General features: G+C 41.1%; 1 protein-coding gene across 2 annotated transcripts; it reads right to left on the bottom strand.

The window, feature by feature from the left end:
- Window positions 1-648: 648 nt before the first annotated feature.
- Window positions 649-26,563, bottom strand: spen (spen family transcriptional repressor). Of its 2 annotated transcripts, none has more exons than XM_079674055.1 (15): window positions 26,082-26,563; window positions 23,093-23,413; window positions 16,252-16,866; window positions 13,203-13,360; window positions 12,847-13,047; window positions 12,606-12,757; window positions 12,367-12,492; window positions 12,150-12,263; window positions 11,950-12,063; window positions 11,762-11,862; window positions 3,852-11,649; window positions 3,380-3,724; window positions 3,076-3,270; window positions 2,735-2,893; window positions 649-2,619 (listed from the first exon to the last, which is right to left on the bottom strand). In XM_079674055.1, exons 1-15 carry the CDS (start codon window positions 26,162-26,164, stop codon window positions 2,488-2,490), a joined length of 10,614 nt encoding a protein of 3,537 aa, XP_079530181.1. In that variant the 5' UTR covers window positions 26,165-26,563; the 3' UTR covers window positions 649-2,487. The 2 variants fall into 2 exon arrangements, with proteins under 2 accessions (XP_079530181.1, XP_079530180.1); XM_079674054.1 differs by having other exon boundaries at window positions 2,735-2,911; window positions 26,082-26,560.
- Window positions 26,564-26,777: the final 214 nt, after the last annotated feature.

Genomic DNA, 26,777 nt, shown 5'->3' with positions numbered 1-26,777 from the left:
TCAGATTAGCTAGCTTGATTTTATATTTCTGAAATAACAAAAATCTTCTAATTTACCCACAGTTAAGGGACTATTATGCAGTTTGAGGTTCTCCCTTTCCTGAAGTGTGTTATATAATTTTTTTGTGCATGTAATTGCTCTGCAAAGGCTAAAATCCCAAAGTTACCTCCAGAGGGAGTTTCTCTCCCACAAACTGCCGCCCAGCCTGAAATGCCTCCATTTAACTCTCCCATACCATAATGACATCACAATGTTACAATTGCGCTTCTATTGGCTAGCGCTCCAAAATGTTGTATGTGATACGCTAAGGGGCGGGACATCTTTATGCGGTTGACCACATCACAACAGAGCCCATCAGCTAACCAATCAGATCAGACTGGGCTCTAGTTTCAGTCAGAGGGTGAAAAGAGGTGCTGCAGCACAGCCAGTATGAGATAAAATAAAGACCTTTTTGAACATTAAAGCATATAAACATGTCACTGTAGAGGCACAAAATACAAACATGAACCTGAAAAAGAGCATAATAAGTCCTCTTTCTGATTCTGGAATAATCTTTCTTCTTCAATCAGTGCATCAAAAATAACTACATTTTTTGAAGTCAGGAAAAGACAAACCAAGAGTGACTGACCATTTAATGATCTTCAGAAGTAAGTTAAACAACCATTTATTTTACAGTTTTAAAATGTCCTCATGGAGGAACAGCAAAGTACACTCAAAATGAAGATTGATCAAAAGACAGTTTTCATATTAATCACCTTTTTAAGTTTTTTTTCTTTTTTCTTCTCATTTGTTTATCAAAAATTATAAGTGCCTTCAACATAACCATATTCAGCTTGCAGTCAGAAATATTTACACCACAAAACTGACAAGCGCGGTTTTTACTTTCAGCATCGGTTTCACACACACCTTATCTCCTGTCTCTTTCAGACTGCTTTGTTTTGTTGCACAAAACAAAAAAAAGACCCTGAAAAAGACAATTATAAATGGGAAAAATACACAAGAGCACAGATTAAGGACAATAGTATTTACAGCTTGGCTCAAAGAGACAGTTATGGGGAGAGATGGAGACAGATGATCAATACATCCATTAGCGGCATGATGTCAAGTACACATTCTTGGCCTTCATGATTTCAGTTCACAATTTGAAAAAAAAAGCATGCTATAGTCTTTCATGAAGTCAGGGCTAACATGACCTCAAGATGCAGTCCTAAATATGCGAGGATGCTTTCCAGACAGCAGGGGGCAGTAAAGGTCCACTTCAGGGAGGAGGAGAACAGGAATACCAACAGAAATGCAACCCCTACAATATAATGGTTCCTTCAAAATGAGGATAAAACTTCATAATGTAAAAGCACTGTAGTAACAGAGTTGGGTTGATGACCAATACAAAAACAAAAGGAATCAAGTCTGCCCTCTGAGGAGCAAAATACAAAGTCACATATGAAAATAGGTTCTAATCACTTTTTTTTCGATACATTTCGTGTGTTGAGCGTTTGCAAAAGACGTTTTGGCACAGAATCAATAAAAATATTTTTTTTCTTGAATATTACTCCTGGATCATGTACAGATCCTTTCCCCTATTCCCCTCCCTGCCCCCTTCCAAAGAAAAGAAAAAAGAAAACATTTGATGATCCGTCTTGTAAAATAATTCACTTGGTCTCTCAACATTGCTCAGTCTTTAAATATGTACAATATATACAGTTTCACAATAGTCCACAATACCCTAAGGCTTAAAGAAGATGCAAACAAAAATAAACAAATTAAATAATCTTTATATAGTAGTGCCCTGTTGAGGCATTGAGTGTAAACTATAAAACTATAAACGTCCCCTCACGAGGTCCTGGGGCAGGGAACACCTCGGGATGGAGAGCTGAGTCCGGAAATGACGTAGAAGTTGGCTGATGGTGAAGGAGTGAAAGCAGTATGATGGATCAGGCGGAAATGATTCTTGATCTTTTTCTTGCGCAAGCGTGGCCGATCACGAGAGTAATTCCATTACATGTATCATTTTATACTCAAATCTATACAGAGTTCAACATTTTTCCTTAACATAGTGCAATGACTTATCACGTCGTTTGTCTTTTCTTTTTTTTTTTTTAAAGAAAAAAAATCACAATCCCTTTCATGAATGTAAAAAATGTCCAATAGGAAGGTCTCAATCCATAGCTGTATGGATTCTATGAATTAGAAAAAGCTATGCACAACACCTCCAAAAATGGCAAAAAAATGAAATGAGTTATCAAAAATGCTCATCAAAAATCCCGGTTCGATCCTTAAGATCCTCTCTGTAAAGGTAAAGTTTTTGGAATTCGATGCCATTGATTGACTTAAGGACTTGGTGAAGTGAAAGAAAAGGTGAGTGCATGCTAAATAAGATTTTCTTTTCTTTAAGTCAAACTCATAAAAATACGAGGCAATTCCAGTTTAGAAAACTGGACGAGTTAAAAGGGCTGGTGTTGGCTTTGTTAAAAAAAACAACGGAGGTAATTAAACAGAGGCAATGACAATCATGAGGTGAGGGGAAATGCTGGAGATGCTGTTGAGAAGGTCCGGGGCCAGGCGCGAAAGGTGACTCTCCGAAAATTCACACGGTGGGAAGATCTGCACCACATAGGCTGGCTATAAATCAAAAGATAAGAATAACATGATGAGAGACGGAATTCAATCTTTTTGATTTGTCATTGTAAAAGACAGATACAAGTAAAAAAGAAAACGAGTTTTAATGACCACAGACCTGATTAGAGCCAGGGTTGGGCACATTGATAATGCCAGCTGCCTGTTTGGCCTGCAGGTAGGTGATGAAGCCACTTTTCAAGGCTTGAGTTTGACCAAGGACATCTTCTTGATCTCGACCACAGGGTAGAGCCAGTAGCAAACAGTAGTCATTGTCCACCTGCCATGAATGATAATTCTTTATCATAAATGTAAACATAAAAACACATCCGACAGTTAGGTTATTGGTCAAAATCCATGAATTGTGCAATCAAGTCTCTATTTGATTATTATTGTTAAACAAAATGTTCATCAAAACGTTAAAACGTGCTTCTCCGAGGTAGTAAAAACGAAATTACTCACAGTCATTCTGCGTGCCACACTCTCCAACTGGGAAGCCTCAAGCCTCATCCTCTGGACAATACGGAGAAAAGGGCCTCCCTCTGTGGGCGGTAGCGAGCGCTGGGCCAGTATGGTGTTACCAGAAATAAAGTGTAACTGGACAGCAGCCTGGTCATTCTTCAGTGCCAACATACCTTGCCATACAATAGGGTATTTCTGTAAAATGAAAACAGAAACATGTTTTATAATCACATGTTTCTTCATTGGTAATGTCTTGAAAGTATATTTCATGTATAATGACAAGCTGGTTAATCTGCTGTTTTACCGTCATAAGCTGCAACATGTCAACGGAACGATGCCCCGAATGCTCCAGCTTAGAATCAGGCAGTGGATATAGGGAACTTGATTGAGGTACAACTGGTGGAGGTGTTGGCAGGAAGGCTGGAGGGCCTTTCTGTACAGATAGATCTGGCTTGTGAGTAAGACTCATAGGAGACGACATGGGAGACAGGTATGAGGGGGAGACTGTATCCCGAGATATTCGGGAAATGTGGGAGAGGTCGGTAGAGGTAGCATGGCGGAGATGGGAAATCTCCGGCTTGGAATCACTTCCTCCCCCATATAACTGAGAGATTTTACCCCTGTGACTCATCTCAGGCTCCTGAGGAATCTGATTAAAAAAACAAAACAAATGAATAGTTAGGAATAATGTATGTATGTGATCATGCTCCACATATACATAATAAATAACACTGAAATATTTGAAAAATGTCAGTAACAAAAGTTCCTCTACTGACCTGTGTAGATGTTATGCCTTGATTAGGCAGACTGTGTCCAGATGAAGGATGTCCTGGAAACTGGGATGGAAAGCCTCGCATGTCACGATATATTGGAAAGGAGCCTGTCGTTCCTGGATGCATCAGCTGAACCCCATGTGGGTGAGGAGACACCAGGACAGGAGAAGATGCATGGACTCCCCTTATTATACTTTCGCTGGAGGGTGGATGTATCACCTTTCCTTCTAGTGGTTTGAGAGATTCTTTTATGGAAATATCAATGTTCTTCACCACTATAGGACTCTTTGAATGTCCAGAGATGTTACTTGAAGGAGTTGTCCTATTTGAGGACTGTCTTGCTTCTACAGCAGCCTGCTCTCCCAGTTGCTGGTGCATCAGGAGGCGATGGTGCATGTCTCTGTACTGATCCATGCGCATGCTTGGGTGGAGTACCCGGTGATCACTGTGAATCATCATTAGATCTGATTGGAGCTGGGGCACAGAAGGTCTGCTAAGGGCTTGGTTAAAGTGTCTGTTGTCTTCTTCATTAAGACTACTTCCACCCCCACCTGATACTGACCCCTGGGGACTTGAATGGGATTGCAGTACCAAATCTCGGATAACATTAGGCTGCGGTGTGTTTGAGCGTTGTAATGGCCCTTGGTGGGAAGAAGACAGGGAGTCACCTCGCCTTCCATAGTTTATCGCAGACATTGGTGGGGTGTTCATCCTGGCTCCATGAGCAATTGCCTGAGTGACACTGTGAGGTTGTATTATGACGGAGGACTGCTCTGAGTGCGGGTGATGCATACTAGAATGATATGTAGACATTGGTGGCATGCCATGACCCAGAACAACAGAGGTTCCTCTAGGAGCACTGCTTGGAGGACAGGCTTTGACAAAGTGTGAAGGGGATTGAATAGTTGTTCTTGGGGACTGGGGTTCTTGCTTTTGGTGTAGAGCTGACCGATCAGTTGGGATGCTAGGGCTCGGGCTCATGCGGCTTCCAGATGGTGATGGGTGGTGTTGGCTCATGACTGGGCTTAAGTTAGACTGCTGAATAGCTTTGCCAATGTTCATTTTTTTTGGAAGAGGTTCAGACCCCATTCCTCTATTGCCATGCTGCTGCTGTATCACAGCTTGGTTGTACATCAAGACTTGAGGCGAACTAACTGGCTGTTTGTACATCTTTACAACACCCCCCTGGGTTGTTGTGTGATAAGGGGCATCAGATTTTTCGCACACAATACTCTCATGCTTCCTACTGGAAATGACAGGTTGACAGTTATACGATTGGCCAGTCAAGAGAACCCCTGTGTGCCCGTAAGCTGCATGTGTTGGGCCTACTTTTGGGGTAGGCGACTGGGATGGTGTGATGAGTGGGTCCTGCTTTATTGAAGATTTGGATACAGATTGCTGAAACTCTATATCACCAACACTGGCTGGAGGAATTTGACTAATTTTGGCCCTCATTCTGTGAGGTCCTTCAGTTTTCTGACCGGAATAACTCAAAACAACAACACCCTCTGATGTATTGACCCTAAGGCCAGGACTGGAGTTAGCAGTGTAGGGAGTGGACTCAACAACAGAGCGTGCTCTAGTACCATCTTCTACTATATCCATGCCATGGTACCGATTATTCTCATTAGGGTTTGATCTAAACTTTTGCTTGGGAATAGAAAGTCCAATGCTCCGGTTGCTAAGAGATATCCGTGGAGTTTCCTCTGTATCATAAGGCATTGGAATTCGACTTATCACAGAGGTAACAGGAGAAATAACTGTATGCTGGATCTTGTCTCCACAGTTCTGTTGGGACTCTGACAATGGAAAGGGTTTGTGGTGTATGGGCTGAGGGGGTAAAGGTGGTCTCTCTTCATGATGTAACTGTCTGGAACCTACTTTTTCAGAGGGATTTTCATTCTCTGACATCCGTGATGGTTCCGACAGTACAGATGTTACCATTGTGGTAGGTATATAATTGCTGTTTGATGCAGTCACATATTTAGGTTCCATTAGTATTTTTCTTAATGTACTAGAACTAGGGTCAATATCTGAGGCCTTGGTGTCAGGAGGCAATGGGGGATTTGTTGAAGGGGTTCCAAGTGCAGTCGATGATGGTGGAGAAGGAGTTACCACTGTAACGTGACACGGAGGTGCAACATAGATTCTACTTTCTTCAATTCTAGGAGGCCAGTCTGGCGAAATTGGCATTTTGGCAGGCCGCAACAGAGGTATACTGAACTGGGACATAGGTTGTGGGCGCGCAGGGGCAAGGGTATGGGTAGGTAGTTCTTCTACTTTGGGATGCTTTTTACTGCCAGGGATGTTGCTTTTGCCTGAATGAAAGGCAGATTCTTTGGGTACAGGCTGTTCAACTTCAGGCTGTTCTGCCTCTTTGGGCGTTTTTACCGTAATACCACTTTTCACATCACACCTACAAGTTGCAACGGCAGTGACCACAGAAGCTGCTGCAGTGGCCCCAGCTTTAACAGTGGCAGCTTTTGAATTGATAGTTTCTGGGTCTTCTGGGATTGACTCTGGTAACTTCACTGGGGAGGGCTCTATTTGTGGAACCTCTTCAGCAGTATCTTTCTTATTAGCTGCAGCTTTGCGACCTCTTGACTTCTTTGGGGTTTTGGATTTAACTCTGCCCGTTTTTTTAGGTGTTTCAAGGAAAGGAGTATCATCAGCTGCCTTAGACTCTGCCATTAGCGCTTTTGGGCTTGGTGTCAGAGGACCTTCATCTGAGTCTGCAGCAAGTATACTGTTGATCACCATGTGTGTTTCAGGTTCCATAATCTCATTGGAGGAGGGGGATGTCAGGGATTCAGGGGTAGGAATAAGTGCATTGTAAGGAGGAGGAGCTGCAAAACTATCTGCATCTGCCAATATTTCTTCAGCTGTAATGGAATCTATAGCGGCTGCAAGTTCAGTCTCGCTTGCAGGATTAGCTCGCTTCTCCTCTTCAACCTCGACTTCTGGTTCTACGACTACAGGAGGCAATATGGTAGGTTGCTGTGACGATGGCTCCTTATACGGTCGAGGAGTTTGCTCAACTGTAAGTTTGGCAATGTTTTCAACTGCCTGCTCTAGTTCCATCTGCCGTGCTAAGAGAGTTGCTGGATCATCAGGAAGTTCAGGTTCTGATAGGGAGTCTTCCTGTTCCTGTGCATCAAGTTCTTTAGACTCTATTGGAAACCCTTTGATTTCATCATTTTTTTTAACTACAATCTTGGTTTCGGTAATAGTGGAGGCTTCAAATGACTCTGGCTCATCATCCTCTGAACGAAGTAAACATTTAACGTCATCAACACTAACACGGATCTCAAGGTTTTTTAAGCTGTGTGATTTACCTTCAGTGACTTGCTTGGCATTTCTTTTCAGCCTTGATGTTTTTATTTTAACACTCTTTTCAGGCAGTTGTCTCCTATCGGAAAAGCTGGTTTCTTCCTTTTCAATGTCCCCATCAGTAGATCGTTTTCCAACCGAATCTTTTGGATCGTTTTCAATTATGTGCACTGGTGAGCTTGAGTTTTTCGATAGCTTCACAAACAGTTCAGAATCAGTTTTAGGATTAAGTTCTGACTCATCCCGACTTGCCAAATCAGCTTGTCCATCTAGCACTGTAGTGCTCCCAGACTGTTTGTCTATTTTACCTCCTTTCTTGTTGAGTGGAGGAGATGAAGTAAGTTGTATTTGTTGCACTTTCTGTGTGCGGGGTGAACGCCATCCCTCTACATTAGTGGAATTCTCTTTGACCTCTGTGTCATCTTCCATCACTTTCTGCTGTTCCCCCTTAATTGGTGAAACATCTCCACCTCGCTTGATGCCTTTTTTAGGTGGGCGTCCGCGCCTTGCAGTGGTAGTTGGTGTTGGAACATCTTGCTGTATTGGTTCTTTATCAGCAACACGTTTGCGCATGGAGCGGGATGACTCCAATACCTCTTTGCCAGCTTGTTCTTCTTCGTGTAGCGTTGCATAGACTGATTTTACATTCCTGCGACGTGTTCTGCCATGGATCAGGCTTGACTCAAGGTTTTGCTCAGAATCTGATGCATGAATTGGTGACTTGGATGTGACTCTGGACTCAATTGATGGTTTTGGTACTTCTGCCCTAGGAGATGAGGCCCTTTTGAGTTTCTCTCTGTCAATCCGTTCACTCTTTCGTGTTGCAGGCTTATCTGTGGTAACAATTTGGGATGTTTGTGAAGCACGTAATGCTGACAGTGGTTTTGCCCTTTTATTTTTGGGCTGTCTGCGGTTTGGTAATGGCTTTCTTTTAGCCTCAAGCTCTGGCATACATGCGTCACTATCTGTCTCAGTTTTCTGAGATTCTTCACATTGTTTTGTTTCCCGATTTGTTTCCAGTTTGTCTGGTTCTGTTTTAATAATCTTAGATTTGTCTTCAATCTTTGGATAGTCAGAAAAAGGGCACTCTCCAGTCTCTTTCTCAAAACCTTTTAGTGAAGCACCAGGAGTGGGAGGCTTTACTTCCACAAAAGGAGCATGTTCCACCGCCAAACTATCTCCAATTTTTGCTTTGGGTTCAATTAACTCTACCTTTGTTTCCATTTCATTTTCCGGCCCCAAAGGGAGAAGTGGAGGGGTGATTGTTAGCCTAGGATAAACTGGTTTCAAGTCTTCCATCAAAAAAGAATGAGCTGGAGATAACTCAACAACTGGCTCTACTTTTTCATCTTTGACAAATGACAAAGGTTGATCTGAGGGTGGAGTTAATATTTCTTTCTTTTCTGTTGAAGACATTTCTTTTGGTGAAGTAACAAAAGGTGGTGTTAACAAGGTTAATGTAGGGCTGAGTGATGTATCATTTACCTTCAGTACTGGCTCAGATTCCTTATCAGACAGAACATTATCACACTTATGCACTTCATCTCTTTTAATCTCCACTGTTAAGATATTCTCAATGTCAGGGAGTGGATGGTCCTTGTCTCTTTGTTGTTGTAGCTCCAAAAAACGACTTTGGAAAAGCACTATGGGCTCTTGTGGCATGTCAACTACTCCGGTTTCAGGCTGTGCCTCAGTAGCAACTGGCTTTACCAAAGGCTTGGGAACTCCAGACAAAAAATCTTGGTCTTTACGTTCAAGATGCTGTAAACGACGGGAATCCTGTTCGAAGATTGAGCTGTGCAGGAAGCGAGAAGCGAACAGGTCCTGTCGCTCTTGGTCCTGTGGCTTGAGTTCTTCTTTTTTATCATGTAGCTTTTCAACGGAGTCAGTACGAATCTTTTTCTTTTTCATATACCAAGAAGGAATGGGTCTGGGTGCAAGCTCTACCTTTTCCTTATCTGAACAGCTGTGGGAGGTTGGAAAGCGTGAGGGGAGAAAGGACCAATTATCTTCTCTGGAGGAATACAGTGTCTTGGCTCTTTCAAGAAGTGCTTTAGTATCAGGAGTTATAGTTTTATCTAATGCAAATGAATAAAACTTGTTCTTTTCCAATGACCCTGAAAGCTTCAGATCTGTCATCCTCTCATCGCGTTCCCTGAGGATATAAGACAAGGAATTGTTGGACTTGGGAGACATATGTCTGGTTTCTACATCATCATCTGAATCAGACTGCACTTCTCCCGGTTCTAAATCTTGTCCAATGCGTTTCTGGATGGTTTCACGTTTTGAAATATCACTGGGAAAAGTCATTTCCATTCTCAGTGAATCAGACTTTATTCGTCTTTCCCAACATTGCATTAACTCCTCGTCACAGCCAAGCAAGGTTGTCTTAAGCTTCGGGACATCAATGTCAGAAGACTGAAAATGTGTGGCTGTCAGGCCCAGACTGTTTTTTAATGACTCTGTGTGTGAATATTTGTCATCTGTTGTTGTAGAAGATTTTCTATCTTTCTTTATAACCGACAAAGAAATTTGGGCAGTTTCCTCTTCCTCGTTTGCAGAAAAGTGACCATGTTCTATTGATGATGTGATACTCTGATAAATCTCCTCATTCAGCTTTTGGGTACTTGAAAAGTTGCGGTCTCTTTTTGCACTGTCTATTTCAAAGTCAAAATTCTCTAACTTTTTCCTTTTACTGGAAGAGAAGCCATCATTTGCCATATCCTGAGTTGGTTTTGGAACATCATACATAATATAATCATTTTCCAAGTCATGAGTGTCTTTAATGGCTGGCTTTTTAAACTTAACTAACTTATCAGGATCGACAAGTTTGGGATGGTGCCATCGACTTTGTTCAATTTGTTTTGTGCAAACATTCTGATCAATGTGGACAAAGTGTTCATCTCCGTCATCTGAGTCTCTTCCTTGTTTGTTTTCAGACAAAATGTGTTTGTGTTGTTCTTTTAATTCATCTAAATCAATACTGACATCATCTGACATCTTTGTGAGACTGGTGCTGTTTTCACTTTTAGACCCCTCTAAATCCATTTTAAGGTAGGGAGAGTCTGACTGATCTGTAGAATCTTCAGGCACCTCCCCTAGTCGAGAGTGCTGCTCCAGAGAAAAGCCTACAGAGCTGCTTTCAAAGTCTCGTCCATCTTTAGGACTGCTAACTGAAACCATCCTGACACATTTTTCCATGTGGTGCTGCTTTTTATGCATCCCTTTTATCAAAAGAGTCTTATCAAAATCTTTCTCCTTAGCATTGCTCCATAGTTTATGAAGTCCAGGTCTAACAAGATCTTCCTCAATAGTTCTCTTCTTTCTATCAGTTTTCCCAGAGTCCTCAAAACGCCTTTTCCTTGCAGCCAAACGATCAATATCCACAGAAATACCACTATCAAATCCCATTTCAGATTTTCCATGTTTTTTGGATTTGATTTTAGCATCCTTGTCGATAACCTCTATTAAACTCTGCATATGTTTGTCTCTGGGGACCTTTCCATGCTTAGAGGCATCATTTTTTGATGGTTCCAAACGGAATGGAGGACTTCTCTGCTCAGCTGAAGGTGATACCAACCTGGGACTGTCAATACCACCCCTCTGTATTTGTTTTTCTTGGACAGATTGGCCAATCAACTTTCCTTCTTTTTCTTTAACACGTGTCAGTTGCACAACACAAGGAAGAAGGTCTAACCTTCCTTTGCTTGAGCCTTCTTTTGGGATTTTACAGTTTTTACTTCGAAGAACGGACTCAGGGCCAACATCTTGTTCAAGTTCAGGTTCGGTCTCAGATGCTTGGATACTAGGTGATGTAACTTTTAGCTTTTTAAGCCTCTGTTTATCACTTTTGTCCTTGTCCCCACGATCTTTACGTCCAGCCCGCTTCTCCTTTTCTAACAAATTCCCTCTTTCAACTTCAAAGACTCGATCTTTATCAAGTTTGTCAGTTTTAGTATACTTTTCAATGCGTGCCTTTTCAAGTTTTTCAAACCTAGGTGGGGAGATTGAACTGCAGCTACCACTTCTTTCAGACGATCGGCAGCAAATATGGCGATCTGAATCGCTTGGTATCCTCTCGGAGAGCGAAGGAGATGCAGCAGGGCTGGCAGGACGGCGAGAGGCAATGTGAGATGGGCTTTGGCTACGCTCAACAGTCCTCCTTCCATGCTCCCTTCCACGATCTGTTTCAAAGCGCTCTCTCTCTCTTTCACGTTCCCGTTGCAAATAGCTGTACTTGCGAATGTCTTGCTCATAAGGATCAGCTCTGTATTCTCGATATTCCCTGGGGTCTTCAAAGTATTGTGGATCAAAGTAATCTCCCTGATATGGATCCCATTCAGTAAAAAACTCACGACTTCTGGCAGGGTATTTACGACGTGAATCTTCAGTAAATGTTCCTGGTGTTCGTACATTTTCGTGATATGGTCTTTCTGCTTGAAACTCATATTGAGTTCTTCGATCGTCCCTGCTAAGAAATACAAACAAAAAAAGAAAGTTTTCATATTCAAGCATCAATAATATTAGTTTTAATTTGACAGAACTGGGGCAATCATAGTATTGCTTAAAGAACATACACAAACCTTCTTTCAGTGATAAGGTCATAAAAGTCTCGAATATCCTGGCCAGAAGCCTGCATTGAACGATAGAAAGCCATCTGACTTTCCTGATTGGCGAAGTCCACCTGAAAAAAAATAGGTTCATTTGCATTTTATTGATTATTGAGATTGAGAATACTGAACATTACAGAGCAAAGCTTTGTTTTTCATACCTTGATTTTACTGCCTCCAATCTTCCAACCCTTTGTGTCTTTGACAGCGGCTTGTGCATATTCAATGTTGTTATACAGGATAAGGGCCATTCCTTTCATTCTGTCAAATACAACCTGCGGAAGACAGAGTCAAATAGAGTCCCAAGGAGCCAGAAAGTAAACAATGGGCAACTGTGAGTGGGGAAATAAAACAGACTTACCTTAACAACATGTCCATAGCGGCAAAAATGCCGAGTAAGAAACTGCTCAGTTGTGTTTGACGCTAATCCATCCAACCAAACGCATGTCGTAGGCATACTCTTGCCAAAGCCCAGCTGAAAAAGCAACGATAAAATGTCAGATAGCAATAAATTCTTCCAACAGTACAAAAATAAATGGTGCTCCTAAATACTGGTAAAATAACTTAACGTGACTCACCTTTAGTCTATTGTTACCAAGGTACTCCCCATCCATCTTCTTTATGGCCTTACAGACACTGGCAATGTCACAGTATTGTAGAAAGGCATACTGTGGGGCTCCATTCACCTTCTTAATGTCAATATCCTTTGCAGATAAAAAATAAAAACACACATGCTGTCAGTAAATGAGTTTTTTTGAAATGGTGCATTGCATATTTTATGGCCCGTTTATTGAACCACATCACACCAATAACCTACCACTATTTCTCCAAAGCGTTGAAAAATGTTAAGCAGGTCATGGTAACTGGTGGTCTTCTCCAGGTTTCCAATGAATAATGTTCGTGTGGCCTTTGGATGAAACTCATCTATCCTCTCATCCAAGGGTCGAAACTCGTTCTCACTTTCCGTCTCTGAAAAATACATTGAAAGCTCATTTGCACCTTTGTATGTTTTGATGATTCATGTTTGTGTTGCAATATATGTAAAGATAAGCACGTACCAGGGCCATTCCATGCAGTTACTTCAATCTGCATGCCGAAAAAAAGCTTTCCCTTTGATGCTCCAAGTGCTTTCTCTTGGTCCTCTTGCTGGCGGAAAAAGACAAGACCGTAGCGCTCCTCTGAAGCTCCGTGGATTTGTACAGACGTGACCTTTCCATGTTTCTTAAACTCATGGAACAAACCATCCTTCAGGCTCGTATCTGTAGTAGACCAAACAAATGTTCTTTTAAATGTGTATACCAAACACAAGAGTAACCTTTCTCCTTTTTTCTTTTTTTTTAAATGTTAGTTAAAAAAAATGTTAAACATTTTAATAGATATACAGTAAAAACAATTATTGCTGGATAAAACCAACCTGTAGAGCGCACAGGAAGATTTTGGACCTTGATGCCAAAGCTTTTACGTGGTTCATCCTTGTCAAGAGAGGATAAAGGAAGTGCTGAGGGTGCAGGAACAGCAGCAGACTGCACTGAGCGTGCTGGGGACTCATCACTTGAACTACTGCTTGAGTCACTGTAACAAAGGAGGAACATTCACTTAGATGTCTTTGATAGTTAACAGTCTAATCATTATGGATGTTAAATCATAAAATTGTCATTCTCTGTTGCTGCGAATTGTTGTTGCTGTTGTCCATCTAAGTTACCCAAAAGAAAGTAGTAATTGATCATTTAACCTTAAAAAAATAGTAAGATGTAATGATATCATTTGTAGACCCTATGCAAATCTTTTTATTTTGCAGTGCTACACTGCAAGTGCTAAATGCTATGCCTCTAATAAATAATTAATATATTGGAAAATATATACTAAATTCTTTATTGCAATGCGGATAACAAAAGTTAGAAATTTGATTTTTGTAGACACACAAAATATGTTTTCTCTTACTAATCTGCAGGCAAGGGATAGGATAACATAATTAATTGAAAAGGCAATTTAACATGAACATTTCAGATTTAATAAATAGTGATGCATTTTGATAAAAGCCCATGCATCATGAATGTGAAAAGCACAATGTCTCTCAGCAGAATAGGAACATCAGTACAAAAAGGTTGGATTTGCCCATCAGTGGCAAATTCATGGCCGCCTCATTCCCTCTGCTTTCCAGGCCCTCTGCTGTTTGTTTCCTTCTCACTTTCTCCTCCTGTGCTCAGACACTCCCGGAAGTGCTGCTGACGGAGCCTGGCCTGTGGGAGTGGGCAGGCAGCCAGCACTGGCCAGAAATTTCCAGTTCCAACTGGATCTCACGGAGGGGGGGAGCCATTACACATACACAGAGGTAGGCAGTGAGAAAAATATACCAGCCGTCTCCTGAAATGTTCCCCATAGCACTACCTCGTCAAACCACACGTGTCGCTGTACGCCGTTTAAAGCTGCGGACTCTGCTGTGTCCAAAGGTGATGCAGTAATAAAAAAAACAACTGGAGAGGACTGAGGGGAATATATGTAGTGGAGCAAATCCAATGGACAGACTTGCTTATGTTTCCTAAACTGCACACTGCAGACATTTGAATTTCCTAACCTTTGGTTATTTATGCATACATTGTACAACTCATCGTCTACCATAAACGAAATCAACTAATAAAAAGCAATACACTTAGAGAAATCTGGATGCAAATATCACCACAACAAATATACAAAAACAGATCAATTAGCATGTCAAATTCAGCAGAGGCCAGATTCACTGGCGTAACAAAACGCACAGCCATCATTTGTAATATCAAACACGCAGACCTAAACTTAATCCAAAGCATGATCAGTAGAAATGAACCAATTCAGAACAAATCGCGATACAAAAACCATGCCATTGCAGCAGTTACAAGCAGCAAAGGTCATTTTCCAGGCTTTGACTCCCACCAGCAATCACCTACCCAGCCACCAGCCTTGTAAAAACAGATTAGTCATCTGAAACAATGCAATAGTGATCATACAAAAAAGGGTAAAGTAGAAATGTGCACACTGCTTCAAAGGTTTACACATTAACAAGTTGTTTTTAAAAAGATGTTAGAAAAAACATACGATTGACTTTGTAAGTGATGTCATCTTTCAAGGTGGGGCCATTGCGCATATAACGATTGATGTGAATTCTGACATTATGACACAGTATTAGGTGTGAGGGAATAATTCTGTCTTCACTCCAAGAATTTAACCCTTTCCTGTGTGTTGACATTTACGATCAGCCCTGCTCCTTATCTCCCGTAAGGAGCGTGATAATGTAGCCGTATGTTGATACTATAAGTTTTATGACCTGATCTGGCGGAAGTAGGGAGTTATACGACTCTGAGAACGCTGGCTTCAAAGCACCACAGGGGTCAGAGACAGTCTCCAGGTATCAATTCCCATCCCCAATATGTTGATTTGACTCTCTGTAAACTAGTTAAATGGTCTACCAAGATGAGAGGCTGATCAGAATTTACATGGCAACCCACCCGTGCAGTCAGAACCTTTGGCTGCTGTGACTTGTTATGTGAATTTCTCCGGCCAATACTTGTATTAAATATCAGTGTTTGACATCAGAACTCCTGCTCATCCTGTGTCTCCTTCATGAGTCGGTGACTCCCACTGCATTGCTACACAGAAGTTTCCTCCACATTAGGAGGTATGATACCTTGAAACGGTTAATGTTATAAACCACAGCTTCTGTATTGAGGGATGTCGAGAAACAGTATTTTTGATAGGAGTCTGCACTAAACTATGAGAAAAAATTAAATGCACCAGTAAGTTGTTGCTTGTTGTCTTAAAAACAGTCGCAGAAATTAATACAGTTGATATAAAAATATGCGGAAGAAATTCCATTAAGTTTAAAAAATAGGGACGTTTTGTGAACACTATTTATTTCCTGGATATAGAAATCAATTCTAAAATTGGGTCTCCATTTGAAAAGAGCACACCTGTTTATTCAGCCAGACTTAGAGTTTTTAAATGTTCCTCTGAAGATTTTGCTGAGTGGTACAAACAAATATTTCCATGACAGTGTTTGTAGGATTTTCCTTGAGTAGTCCATATTACGTTTTTTGCAGATCTGAGAGTAACGTTGAAAAGTAAATTGTGATCATCTTAGAAATTTGATGTGCTGAGTATACCCTAATATTATAAATGTACACTGAATAACAGGGAGTGCAGACATTAAGGCTTTTTTAGCCTCCTCCCCAAATGTATTCCACATCCTGCTATGGCTGTAACCTACACGTATGCAGCAGAAAATGATAAACAGATGGCGACATTAGTATTAAAAGTATAAGAAGCACTGGTTGATTCTCTGAAATAAAGGTGTACAGTCATTTGAAGCAGCATTCAGAGTTCCCTTTTTTTTAATATAAATACTCGGTCCAGCACTTGGTTCAGAGTGGGATGCGCAAAGGTAAACAACAGCCACGCGCAACGGTAGAAATCTCAACAGCTTCACTCACCTGCCACTCGTGCTGCTGCTGGTACTGCTGACTGAGTCTGAGCTGGAGGAGCGGCTGTGGGAGCCTGATCCGCTGTGGGAGCGTGCAGGGCGGGTAGCCTGACTCGCAAGTCTCTGAGGAGAGGGATTTCGCGAATGTGTTGAGTGTGGAGACCGGCTTCGGCTGTGGCGATACGACCGCTCCCCGTGCCGACCCCTGTCCTCCCTGTAAAGGTCCCTGTGAACCACACTGGCCAAAGTAAAGGGTTCCCTGGCACGAGACTCGTAGCGAGGCTCTGGAGTCTCGAAGCGACATGGGCTCCCGCTGTGGGCGCGGTAGAAGCCCACAATGCTGGACGTAGATCCACCGCTTCCCCCTGTCGTGGCCACTGCTGATCCAACTGTTCCAGTGTTGGCAGCGACAGTGCTAACGATAGTTCCACTGACTCCGGGCGACACCGATGTACAGCTTCCGCTGGAGGTACCAGACACACTCCCAGCTGTGCTTAGAGTCCTCTCTCTAGCCTCACGATAATAGTCTGTTTCGTAGTGCCGCTGGCGTTCAAAACTGCTACCAGGACGCTCATGATGTCCGTAGGCACTGTGATCGTACGCCCGATCCCGACTTTCAGTCGTCCTAAAAAACAAGAAGAGAGAACAACATCACATTACAGTTACATTCAAGACAGCTGCTAGCATCTGACAGTCTGACATTGGACAAACACATTTATCAGGTGTCTCTGGTGGGTTTTTCTAAATTAGACACATGGGAAGACAGGGTAACAAAGTGTTTGGAGAAGGGTAGTTTGCAGGAATTTAGAGAGATCATTCCTCAAGCCTATCGACTCAACTACAAATGATGAACTGAGCATTTCTAAACTTTTTTTGACTTGGAGGTGAAGTGTTTCAGATTATTTTGCCATCATATGAACCACTTGATATTATTTCTACAACAAGTGCTGTAGGTAACTGTATTGTCTTTGAACGCCAATCATTTCTAAATGATCACATGTTCTCAGTTCAAGCATCAAAGGAATACATCACTTGTATATCCTTTTGTAAAAGGCAACACAGTATTTTGAAACCTTAATAAACAAAGGACAACCAAAATATATTTTAGCAAACAGCATGCTTTCAGTGTTTGAAATAACATAAATCTATAGCTTATTTCAAAGTATAATTGTAGGATATAACAGACTCGTACAAAGAAAAGAAATTCACGCCTTTATAGATTGTCAAGTCATTCTGGTCTTGCAACTACAACAAAAGCCACTTTTTACATCCATTTATCTGGGAGGCTTTGTTGAAGATTTCAGAAGGTGACTTATGACAAGCCTTTTGTTTATAATGTAACACAATTTGAAACCACTTGTTCCCCTGAAACAAGGTCTTCAAAGCATCTTTTAGGAAGGTGCACATTAGAAACGATGCTAACAAGGACGCTCTGCAGACCCGAACATCCGCGTTCTGAATAAAGCAATCAGAATTGAATTTGGTAATACCACCGCTGTGTCATTATAGCATAGTCATATTACCCAACTCCCAGTAATGAGCGGGACAGGACAGCAATTACCACTGTTTGAATTCCGATCAAATTATAATCAGAAAATTAGCCATGATGTTCCAACACAGGGAGGAATATGGTTTTATATAACAACCCTTACATACCCTCATTATAATGGTCTTTTGAATAAGATGTTTTCTCCTTCATCCAATTTCAAAAAGACAATGGAAAAGATTTAACACTCAAAACGGTGGCAGATTTTAATGGTAAACAAACCTGAACTGTGTAACATCAAAGGTAATATTCTGTTCAAAACAGCCATTATGTTATTATGGTTGATGAAATGAAGATGCACTGTGTCTTGTTGGACTAGTATTTTAATGTTCCTTGGTTTATGATCTTTTAAGACCCTCAATAACTCCCATACTCGCTCCCTATATTTTCTGTCAATATCTACTTTAAACTGGAATTTAAGTTTTAATAAAAATAATATGTTCTTTCTTGTTTCAGAGTGAAATTAATTTCGATATTAAGTGTTCAAAAAGAAAAAATCCAACTAATTCCCAAGACGGGGTTTATTAACTGTCCTTGATGATGTACACATATATTGGATATTTGATTGATTTGGACAATCAGAGATTGTCTTGATTACATCTGTGTATAGATGTGTGATGTGTTGCAAACTGCGTGTGTGCAACACATCACACATGTCACTAACGAATCAAAGATGTTTGTAACATAAAGAAAATTCTGAGAATATTTATAACTTGAAGAACGGATACCAGCATCCTTTGGTCTTATTTGTTTAATACACAAATACTCTTTATTACTTCCATCAGACATATATTTTATTTTGTTATGCTTTTTCGTTTTATCATTTTCCAACTGTAAAAGATGGTGTGTTGTGTTTCCAATAGAAATGTTATTAATTGTTTTCGATTATATAGGACATTTTATACCAGTTGATATGGAAATGGGTTGTCGCACAAAAGATAAGCTATAATTATTTAATGTTTTGTACATGACTCTTAATAGCTAAAACTGCTTCCTGCATCTCGCTTTAGAAACCAAGCAGCACAAGATGTTAACATAAGGCTGCTGCCATTTATCCGCATATATACGGCATAAGTGTCTTCTTATGCCTGAAAAGCATTTCGGTAAATGATCCATAAGATGAGTTTCTTATAAATAACCAACCTGACCTTTAGAATTGACAAAAGATGTGTAACTCATATTCACACGCTGTAACTGAAGACTTTGATGGACTGCATTCATCCCCTAAAGTTAACCCTTTAACCATTTCCACAACCATGTCTTTATCTGATTCATTTCGAGGATTCAAACTTCAGGTTTATGTTTGTATTAAGGAAAAATGAAGGTCTACGATACTTTTTCAGTGCAAGTCACTGTGCAATTATTCTATACTATTTTATGTGAAATATTCATACGTGTGAAACATTTTACATTAATGTAACCTAAAGACACTAACAACTTCCATTTATAAGCTCATTAATGGTAATCTTTCATTAAGCCTTTCCAACAAAGGCAATTGCCATGGGGCAGAAGAACAAAAGATGGCGTGAGATGCATAGAGTCTCCTGGATGTTGAGGATAAATTAGTTTAGAAGACCCGCACAATGTCTGTATTTCACTGCACTATACATAAGTACAGCGGGTCAGGGGCAAATTCTGTTTCAGCTTATTTGATTTAATCATGTGTGTGCTGGATTCATGAATAACATCTATGGTATAACGATGTCTGCTGTGAAATTGATGGATTACCTTGACCCCCGGATGCTCTCGAAAATGCTAATTTGGTGGCGCAGGCTCACTGCTCAATAGATAGCCTTCAATTTCACTTCAATTTCACTTTAGACAAAACAGGTTCTCCATAATTCATGGAGCTAAAAAAATAATTCAGTTAGACTTTTTTTTTGGCAGAATTTCCATCAGTGTTTGCTTATTAGTCTGCTCTGGTGCATGCTAAGCAAATCAACTGTTATGGGATTACGTGAATAGCATAATTATAAGGATGCATTCCTGCAGCATGCTAAAAAGGCCTCCAATGTGGAGGCTCAGCCATCTGGGAGCAATACATGCATATCAATTCTATCCCAAAAATCCCAAAACTATTTATAAATAGCTTAATGTTAAATATCTTTCTGCCGTGCAAACCAGCAGTTAAAGTTTCCGCTGCGGAGCACCCTGTTATCTCTGCGGGCTAAAGCACTAACCACAGAGTTTGGGTTGGGCTTCTATCACTGTATGTCAATTTATATCATGAACCAAATTGGAAGGTCTGCTTTTGGTTAATCCAGTGAATTAAATCCTAATTAAGGTAATCCATCAAACTGAAGCAGCAATCCGGTAAAGCCGGCTCTGCCATGAATCAGTCCTGCTTATTGATTTGCAATGTTGCCTCTAGTCCAATATAATCAGATATTAAAAAATGCACGGATACCAAAGTATAAATGGTCGAGAAAAATCTCTGACCGTTGGGACATTTCCAACATTTCACAGCAATTATCGTTTTTCAGCCGACCGCACATGGAGACGTTTTAAATCTAGTCAGGTACTTTGGATGGATTTCATCTCTCTACCTGCATATTGCCTGAAAATGACTATGGTCAACTCTCTAATAAGAGTGAATTGCTATCAAATTATCTTAAATATGTTACATTTCTCAGGGGTTTAAGATCACATTTTGAATCTGCTGGACAGGTTTAATATTCAAAATAAACTTGCTCATAAAAAAGGAAACCTAGGGGTTTTAAAACTGCAGCTGTAAGGCAGGAACAAAAGATCCTGAGCCTCGAAATAATCATTATTTCATTATTGATGAATAGGCAAGCTTTTATTTTAAATTAAATTGATCAATCATTAAGTCCATAAAATGCTTGGTCGCTGCTTTTTCCTTGGGCCTTAGGTTATATTTTTGTTTTTGCCTATTGGAAATTAAGTGGAACATACACAAAAGAAGAACATCCAGAAATGTTTGGTATTTTTGCTTTATGAAAGACTTATATCTCCTCAATATATAACGACATAAACGGACCTCGACAAAGATTGAATTGGAAGCAAATTCAGATACCATTTTAATGATTATGTAATTCTGTTTCCTTTTTTTCCAGAGAAAATGGGCACATTGCATGAATATATTTCTATTTTTTCATCTTTAAATTCTATCCTTTTACCTTTAAATCATTTTATTTTCCTATTTAATTCTATGTATTATTACTTTAGTTTGCCACCGCGCCTTCTAACTGCAAATATTGTAAAAACATTTTTTAAATCTTTAATATTTAGGATCTTCCACAGCCCAGTCATTTTGCTATATTAAGACCGTTTTTTTATATAGATTTTTTTTACTTTGATTACTATGCATTAATAAAAGCTAAAATATTGATCTTTCATCAAGGAGGACTGGGGTTACAGTAGTTAAAAGTGGTCAGTTCAGAGGAAGAGAAAGGAAAATGATACAAGGTAAGGTACAGATTTCTGTATATGGACAGTAATGCATCTATGCACCAGCTACTTCGGTTAGTGGGGAAAATGGAGAAAGACAGGGGTTCAAACTAGGGGGGTTAGAGAGGACAGCTAAAATACACAGGGCAGGACATACCAACCTTTTGAGAGAGTGGTAACTTGACCTATAATTCCGAATAAAATCTAGGGAGATAGAACTTAAAAAATGGGCAAAAATGTTGAGTGGAGATGGAAAAAAGTTGAAGCAAAATTGTTCACGTTAGAAAATGTAATCCTCATTATCGGGCAGGGAGCCTCGTGTTCTTAGATATATGTGTCCGTTGGATTTAAAATGATGAAAACAAACTTGGCCTTTTTACGGATCCAGGTTAGGATGTTTTTTATGCTGGATAATGTCAACTGGACAATATATAACAATCCAAAAGTGGGGGTAAAAATATTATTGCTGCAGTCGAGTCTAATAGAAAATAAATACATCCAGGAGGGGCGCCATTGATTCCACAACAGCAATGATGAAAGTGACAGAAAAATTCAGTCTTGCGTCTTTAATTCTTGAAGTCCTGCACATTCCGTGTTGGTTGCAATCTGCACAGCAGTAAAGTCAAATTCCTTTGGCAAAGGGAGGGATGTATTGCCATGGCGATGAAGAATTAAGAACATGTCTCTTAATGGTAATCCAAATTCTTATTTTTTAGAAGCACTTTCCCAGGATGGAGAACATTTGTAGTTCATGGAGGTTCATGTCTGTTGTCGATCTCTATTACAAGCAGAAAAGGCCTGCATGCAGTCGAAACCAAATCAGATTAGACAGGAAATGGTTCATTTTTGTTCTGTTTGCGGTTATATCCATGGTTAAATTATAGTTCCACATTCAGGAAATGAGCAGGTAATCCACAGGCTTGAGGTAGGTTATCTCCAACGGCAACTTTCCAGTCTTAATTTTCAGCATTCTTCTTTCAATTTGTACGATCCGAACATAGTCCATGTTGGTCCTCATTGAATCTGCAAGTCTTAGTTGTTGAAAAGTAAAAAATAATCTCCACAAAAATAAGGCTGTAAAAAAAAGAATTTGCTCGCATGTTCCTGTTGTCTCTACTGGGTTGGATCACCAGTAGAGGTCTCTCAGTACTCAAATGGTAATGCCCTGATTTTAGATATAATCCAAAATAAAACAACAAAAGAACCAAGAAAGCAACCCATACCTTTAGCATGATCCTTACGGTGTGAGGGCAGTGTTAATCCAACAGAGAGGAATATCCTGTGTAGGTTATCCACATGACTCCAGCCTGTGACCAAATTGAACACCTCCGTGGGATATGCACGATAATTGAACACCAAATTTGACAAATCCAAACAATAGTGTCTTATACATAATGTGGTTGTTTTGTTACTTGGAGGAAAAAAAAGGTGAAATTAATCCACCAAGCAGGGCGCGTATCTCCAGATTAGGGGAATCCCAGGGATGGACGCTGGACCACTCTCTCTTTTTGCCTCTCTCTCTCTCCAGCAATCTTCAATAATCCTGGGAAATTTTACGATATCCAATCTTTGCCCCGTATTTTCCGCATATGATACATCCACCTCAAAGAGATGTTTAAGTAATCTCCAACACATGTAACTATTCACTATTCCTTTAAGTTATACATACACAATATACTATCACTTATGGAATATCTCTGTCTACCTGTGAGTCAATCCAGGAGTGCTGACCACTCTCTCAGCTGCGATTTCTATACGATTTAATTCTTGCACTCTCTTTCTCCTCTCGCCCCCTCAACAAGTAAATGAATAGATGGTGGGAAGATGCTTGGAGGTAAGGTGTAAACCAGGAACAATGGTTCCCCCTGCCTTCAGAGAAACTTTGTCCACTTACCCGTCTAGTCTGCGTTCATAGCGTCCATCTCTGCTGTGGAGCGACGTGGGGGGCCCATACACGGCTCCCCCTGCCGCCCTTGTGAACCCTGATACATCCCGGCTACGAGAGCCTATGGACAGACTATCGTCCAGCCCCCTCGCGGCACTAGGAATGGTGCCTGGTTCATTGTAATCAGTGCGCAGGTCTCTGTCCCCCATCTTGTTGATAGCATTGTGAGCCTTCTGAGCACTTTTAATGTCCACAAAATCCACAAAGGCGGCGACTCCACCTTCTGAACCCCGCTTGGGCAGGACCTTGACACTCTCCACACGTCCATATCTAAAAGAGAAAACAAGGGGATCACTAGGTGTTGAATGGCAGTTATGTTGCATTAGTGTGAATACATTTCTATACAGTGTTTGGTTTAATTACTAGTGGAAATATGGCTGTTTCCTGAAAAATTATAAAAATGTCAAATTGTGTGTGTGTGTGTGTGTGTGTGTGTGTGTGTGTGTGTGTGTGTGTGTGTGTGTGTGTGTGTGTGTGTGTGTGTGTGTGTGTGTGTGTGTGTGTGTGTGTGTGTGTGTGTGTGTGTGTGTGTGTGTGTGTGTGTAGAGGTGGGAGGTGAAGGTGGCTTTGCTACTCTTATTTTCTGCTCTTTCTCTCAAGGCAACAGTAACCCAGCAACTGGACTTGAAACTATGGCACATTGCATGTTAATAAATGCATATATTTTCCAACATTAGCATGTTGTCTAGGAGGAGGGTGTGTTCACAAGATTATAGCCACTGGATAGCGCACAGATGAGGGGCAGCATAAAAAAGGACGTGACATTTCCTGATTCGCTGTGTGCGGGTTAAAAAAAAAAAATCTCAATGCAGTATGCATGTCTATATGGCTGATTCTGTTTTTCAACTATTGGCAATGCACTTTTGGTGCAACTTGACATTCATCTTATCTTTTCCTCCTTTTCCCTTCTCTTAAAAAAACTGCTCAATATATACAAATGTATGAGTGTAAGCATCCCATTGTTTCCTTAAGAAGTCTGTTAATAAATGAAAATATACCTTGTTAAGTGATGGTTGAATTGATGGGCCAAATACAAAATGTGCAAGCTCAGTTCTTGGGTTATAAAGCTTTCTATCCCCCCCCCCCCCCCCAAACCTTTCGGGAGTGTTTTCGCTCTGTCCGATAGAGACAGTAGGGTACCCATACATTTATTGGCATGCCAGTTCCCAACATTGAACAGCCTCCGACGCCATTTTAGAAAAGCTGTTCACACTGCTTACTCATTCTGCCGTCCCCCATCTTCAATGACTTCTATCACACATCGGGCTGTCATGCACCTGCATGCTCTGGCTACCTCTGGGTTAACGCTGGAGCTCAGGCGGCGTGCTAAAAGAGACCCTCCGACACTGTTTCCCCTCCGCTATTGGAATAACATGCAATCCAGTCACCATCCCCCAAACATAACGTTACGCACAGCATAGCACGGGCTTATGTAAATAAAAAACGCCATAGGTATCCCATTATTGTGTGGACGGCTGTATGAATAAGACGCGGATCATATTTGTACTTCAATCATGCATCAGACAACCGTAACGAAAACCAAAAGAGTGCAAAGCAAATTAATAATCATCAGTTTGTGTATTTTACAGTCGTATGCTGTGGCAACGTTGTGGGGAACATAAGGTGCTTATCGGTTATAATTGTGTTAAACATACATGTATGATTTATGTTTGTAATTAAGAAGCTTCCCACACGGAGACGCCTTCACAGAAGAGATCGCTGCTCATATGTAGACTATGATTATGTTCAGCAGTCTGCTCTCCAGCACATATGGACGGACTGACGGAGAGGCGGGCTGTTATTTCCTTGACAGCCGAGAAGAGAGAGGCAAGAGCGCGCAGACGGCCCCACGAAAATTCATATTTACATTTGTTTTCTGCCTGCGAGGAAGACAACAAAGGCCGAAAGCCCATACAAGGTGCACGGATTCGATCTGCTCCAATAGCCCGTACAAAAAGCACCAGTGGAGCACAATCAGGGTATCGTAATTAAAATATCGATATGTTGTCTGATTTTCCTTAGATCAAATCACGCTGCAGGCTGTGCCAGTCAGCAGCTGGGGGGGATCAACGCGGTAATAATGTGGCAACAAATATGCCGATTTCTGTGCTCGCACAAAGTCGCAGGCAGCCTACTACAACGTTACAATATTGCATATCAGTTAACACGGGATTCAATCACAGCCAGTTTGCATCAATGTTGCAGCGAGCGTGGATGTCGCGTCACCTTTTAGCTTTCACTGACTTCTCTTAACATTTGAAGAAATTCGGTTCTTGCAACAGCTAAAGTGCACGTTGGTAGATAAATACACAGTGTGCAAACTAACCCCTGTGTGCACATGTCTAGGAATCAGTAACCTGACAAACTCCTAGAGAGTCAAGTGAAACACTGGGTCAGATTTTCTCTGGCACCATAAACACAAGGCGGTAGACTTGATACTGTGTGCCAGAGATGCACACTGTGAAATGCATGGCGTTTGTACAATACAAGCAGCTCGCCAGGTATAGGTTGAAGTTTGTTTACACTGTTGTAGCAAAAACAAACGTGTTTCCTTTACGTTAGCCAGGTGGAAATGAAAGCTTCTTAAAAGTGAAATGGTTACCATGGCGTGAATGAAAACCCCTACAACCTGAAATGACAAGTGGAGTTATCACCAAGCCTACAAGTTAGTGTCAATATGGCAAATCCATATGTCCGCGAGGAGGGTGTTTGTCGCCTGCTAGCCGTTGTATTTTTTATCAGAAATGCAGCACAGTGTTGTCGCTTATGGGGAGCTGACAGCACAGTTGCCAAATGGGACTTTGCTACAGGGGAACCTCCTGCTTCATCCCGACTTCACTAAAATGTGACACAACAGAGAGAGATGCTGGCCATGCACCCGTTGTCACATCACAAAAACACACACAAGCACACGTCGCTCATTAGTGTTCCTACTCACCGCTTGAAGTGCTCAATGATTTTCTCTTCTCGCACATTTTCGGGTAAATTTCCCACCCATAAATGTCTGGTTTCCCGGACCATACTGTGAGCTCCTGCTCCCCTATCATACAGATGAGTTTGCTATGTCAGTTCCTTGCCGTGCAAAAAAGAAAACGTTTGCAAAATAAACGCCGCGCAAGAAAAAAAATAAGCGGCGCAAATCATTGACTGGTCGTTGTGAACCAATGTAAACCATTAGGTTGGATCCCCGCACGCTGTTTGATACTCTTCACTGTTAAAGCGCGATCTTGCACCTCGTGAACGCGCTCCGGACTGTTCCCGTGACTAGGCGCGTCCCTGACACCATGCGACCTTTGGGTGTCGAAAGAAAGCATGTAGCTTCCTAAAAAGATGCAGCAACTTCGCTTGTAATGAGGGGCACACCGCGCAGGCGTGGCTTTGTGTGTGAACTTCTTTTTTTCTCCCCGATGAGATAGTCTTGAGCCCATGCGCATGCGTGAGAAAACCCCTGTTTTAAATGAAGGTGCGTTGACATCTGAGAAGCTTTCAGGAGGATCCCATCAGTGCTAGATGGGTATGGAAAGGTGTGGCACTTTGCATACAGTTAATAGCACTGATTTCCATATTCCTTTTTACATTTTTGTTATTCTTATAGGCAACATTTTATGTTTATCAAAGCCCAGAAACAGCAGGT

This window comes from Notothenia rossii (genome assembly GCF_949606895.1).
Source record: "Notothenia rossii genome assembly, chromosome: 4".
NCBI classification, from domain to species: Eukaryota; Metazoa; Chordata; class Actinopteri; order Perciformes; family Nototheniidae; genus Notothenia; species Notothenia rossii.
The sequence above is the reverse complement of the archived record's forward strand: the minus strand, read 5'-3'. Positions and strand labels throughout refer to the sequence as shown.

What these genes read in the sequence shown, in the direction of transcription:
- spen (XM_079674054.1), bottom strand. Translation starts at nt 26,164, where the DNA reads ATGGTCCGGGAAACCAGACATTTATGGGTGGGAAATTTACCCGAAAAT. An exon ending in TATGAACGCAGACTAGACGG is followed by an intron (nt 16,867 to 23,092) that starts GTAAGTGGACAA and finishes CTTGTTTTTTAG; the next exon opens with GACGACTGAAAGTCGGGATC. An exon ending in AAGGCATAACATCTACACAG is followed by an intron (nt 3,725 to 3,851) that starts GTCAGTAGAGGA and finishes TTTTTTAATCAG; the next exon opens with ATTCCTCAGGAGCCTGAGAT.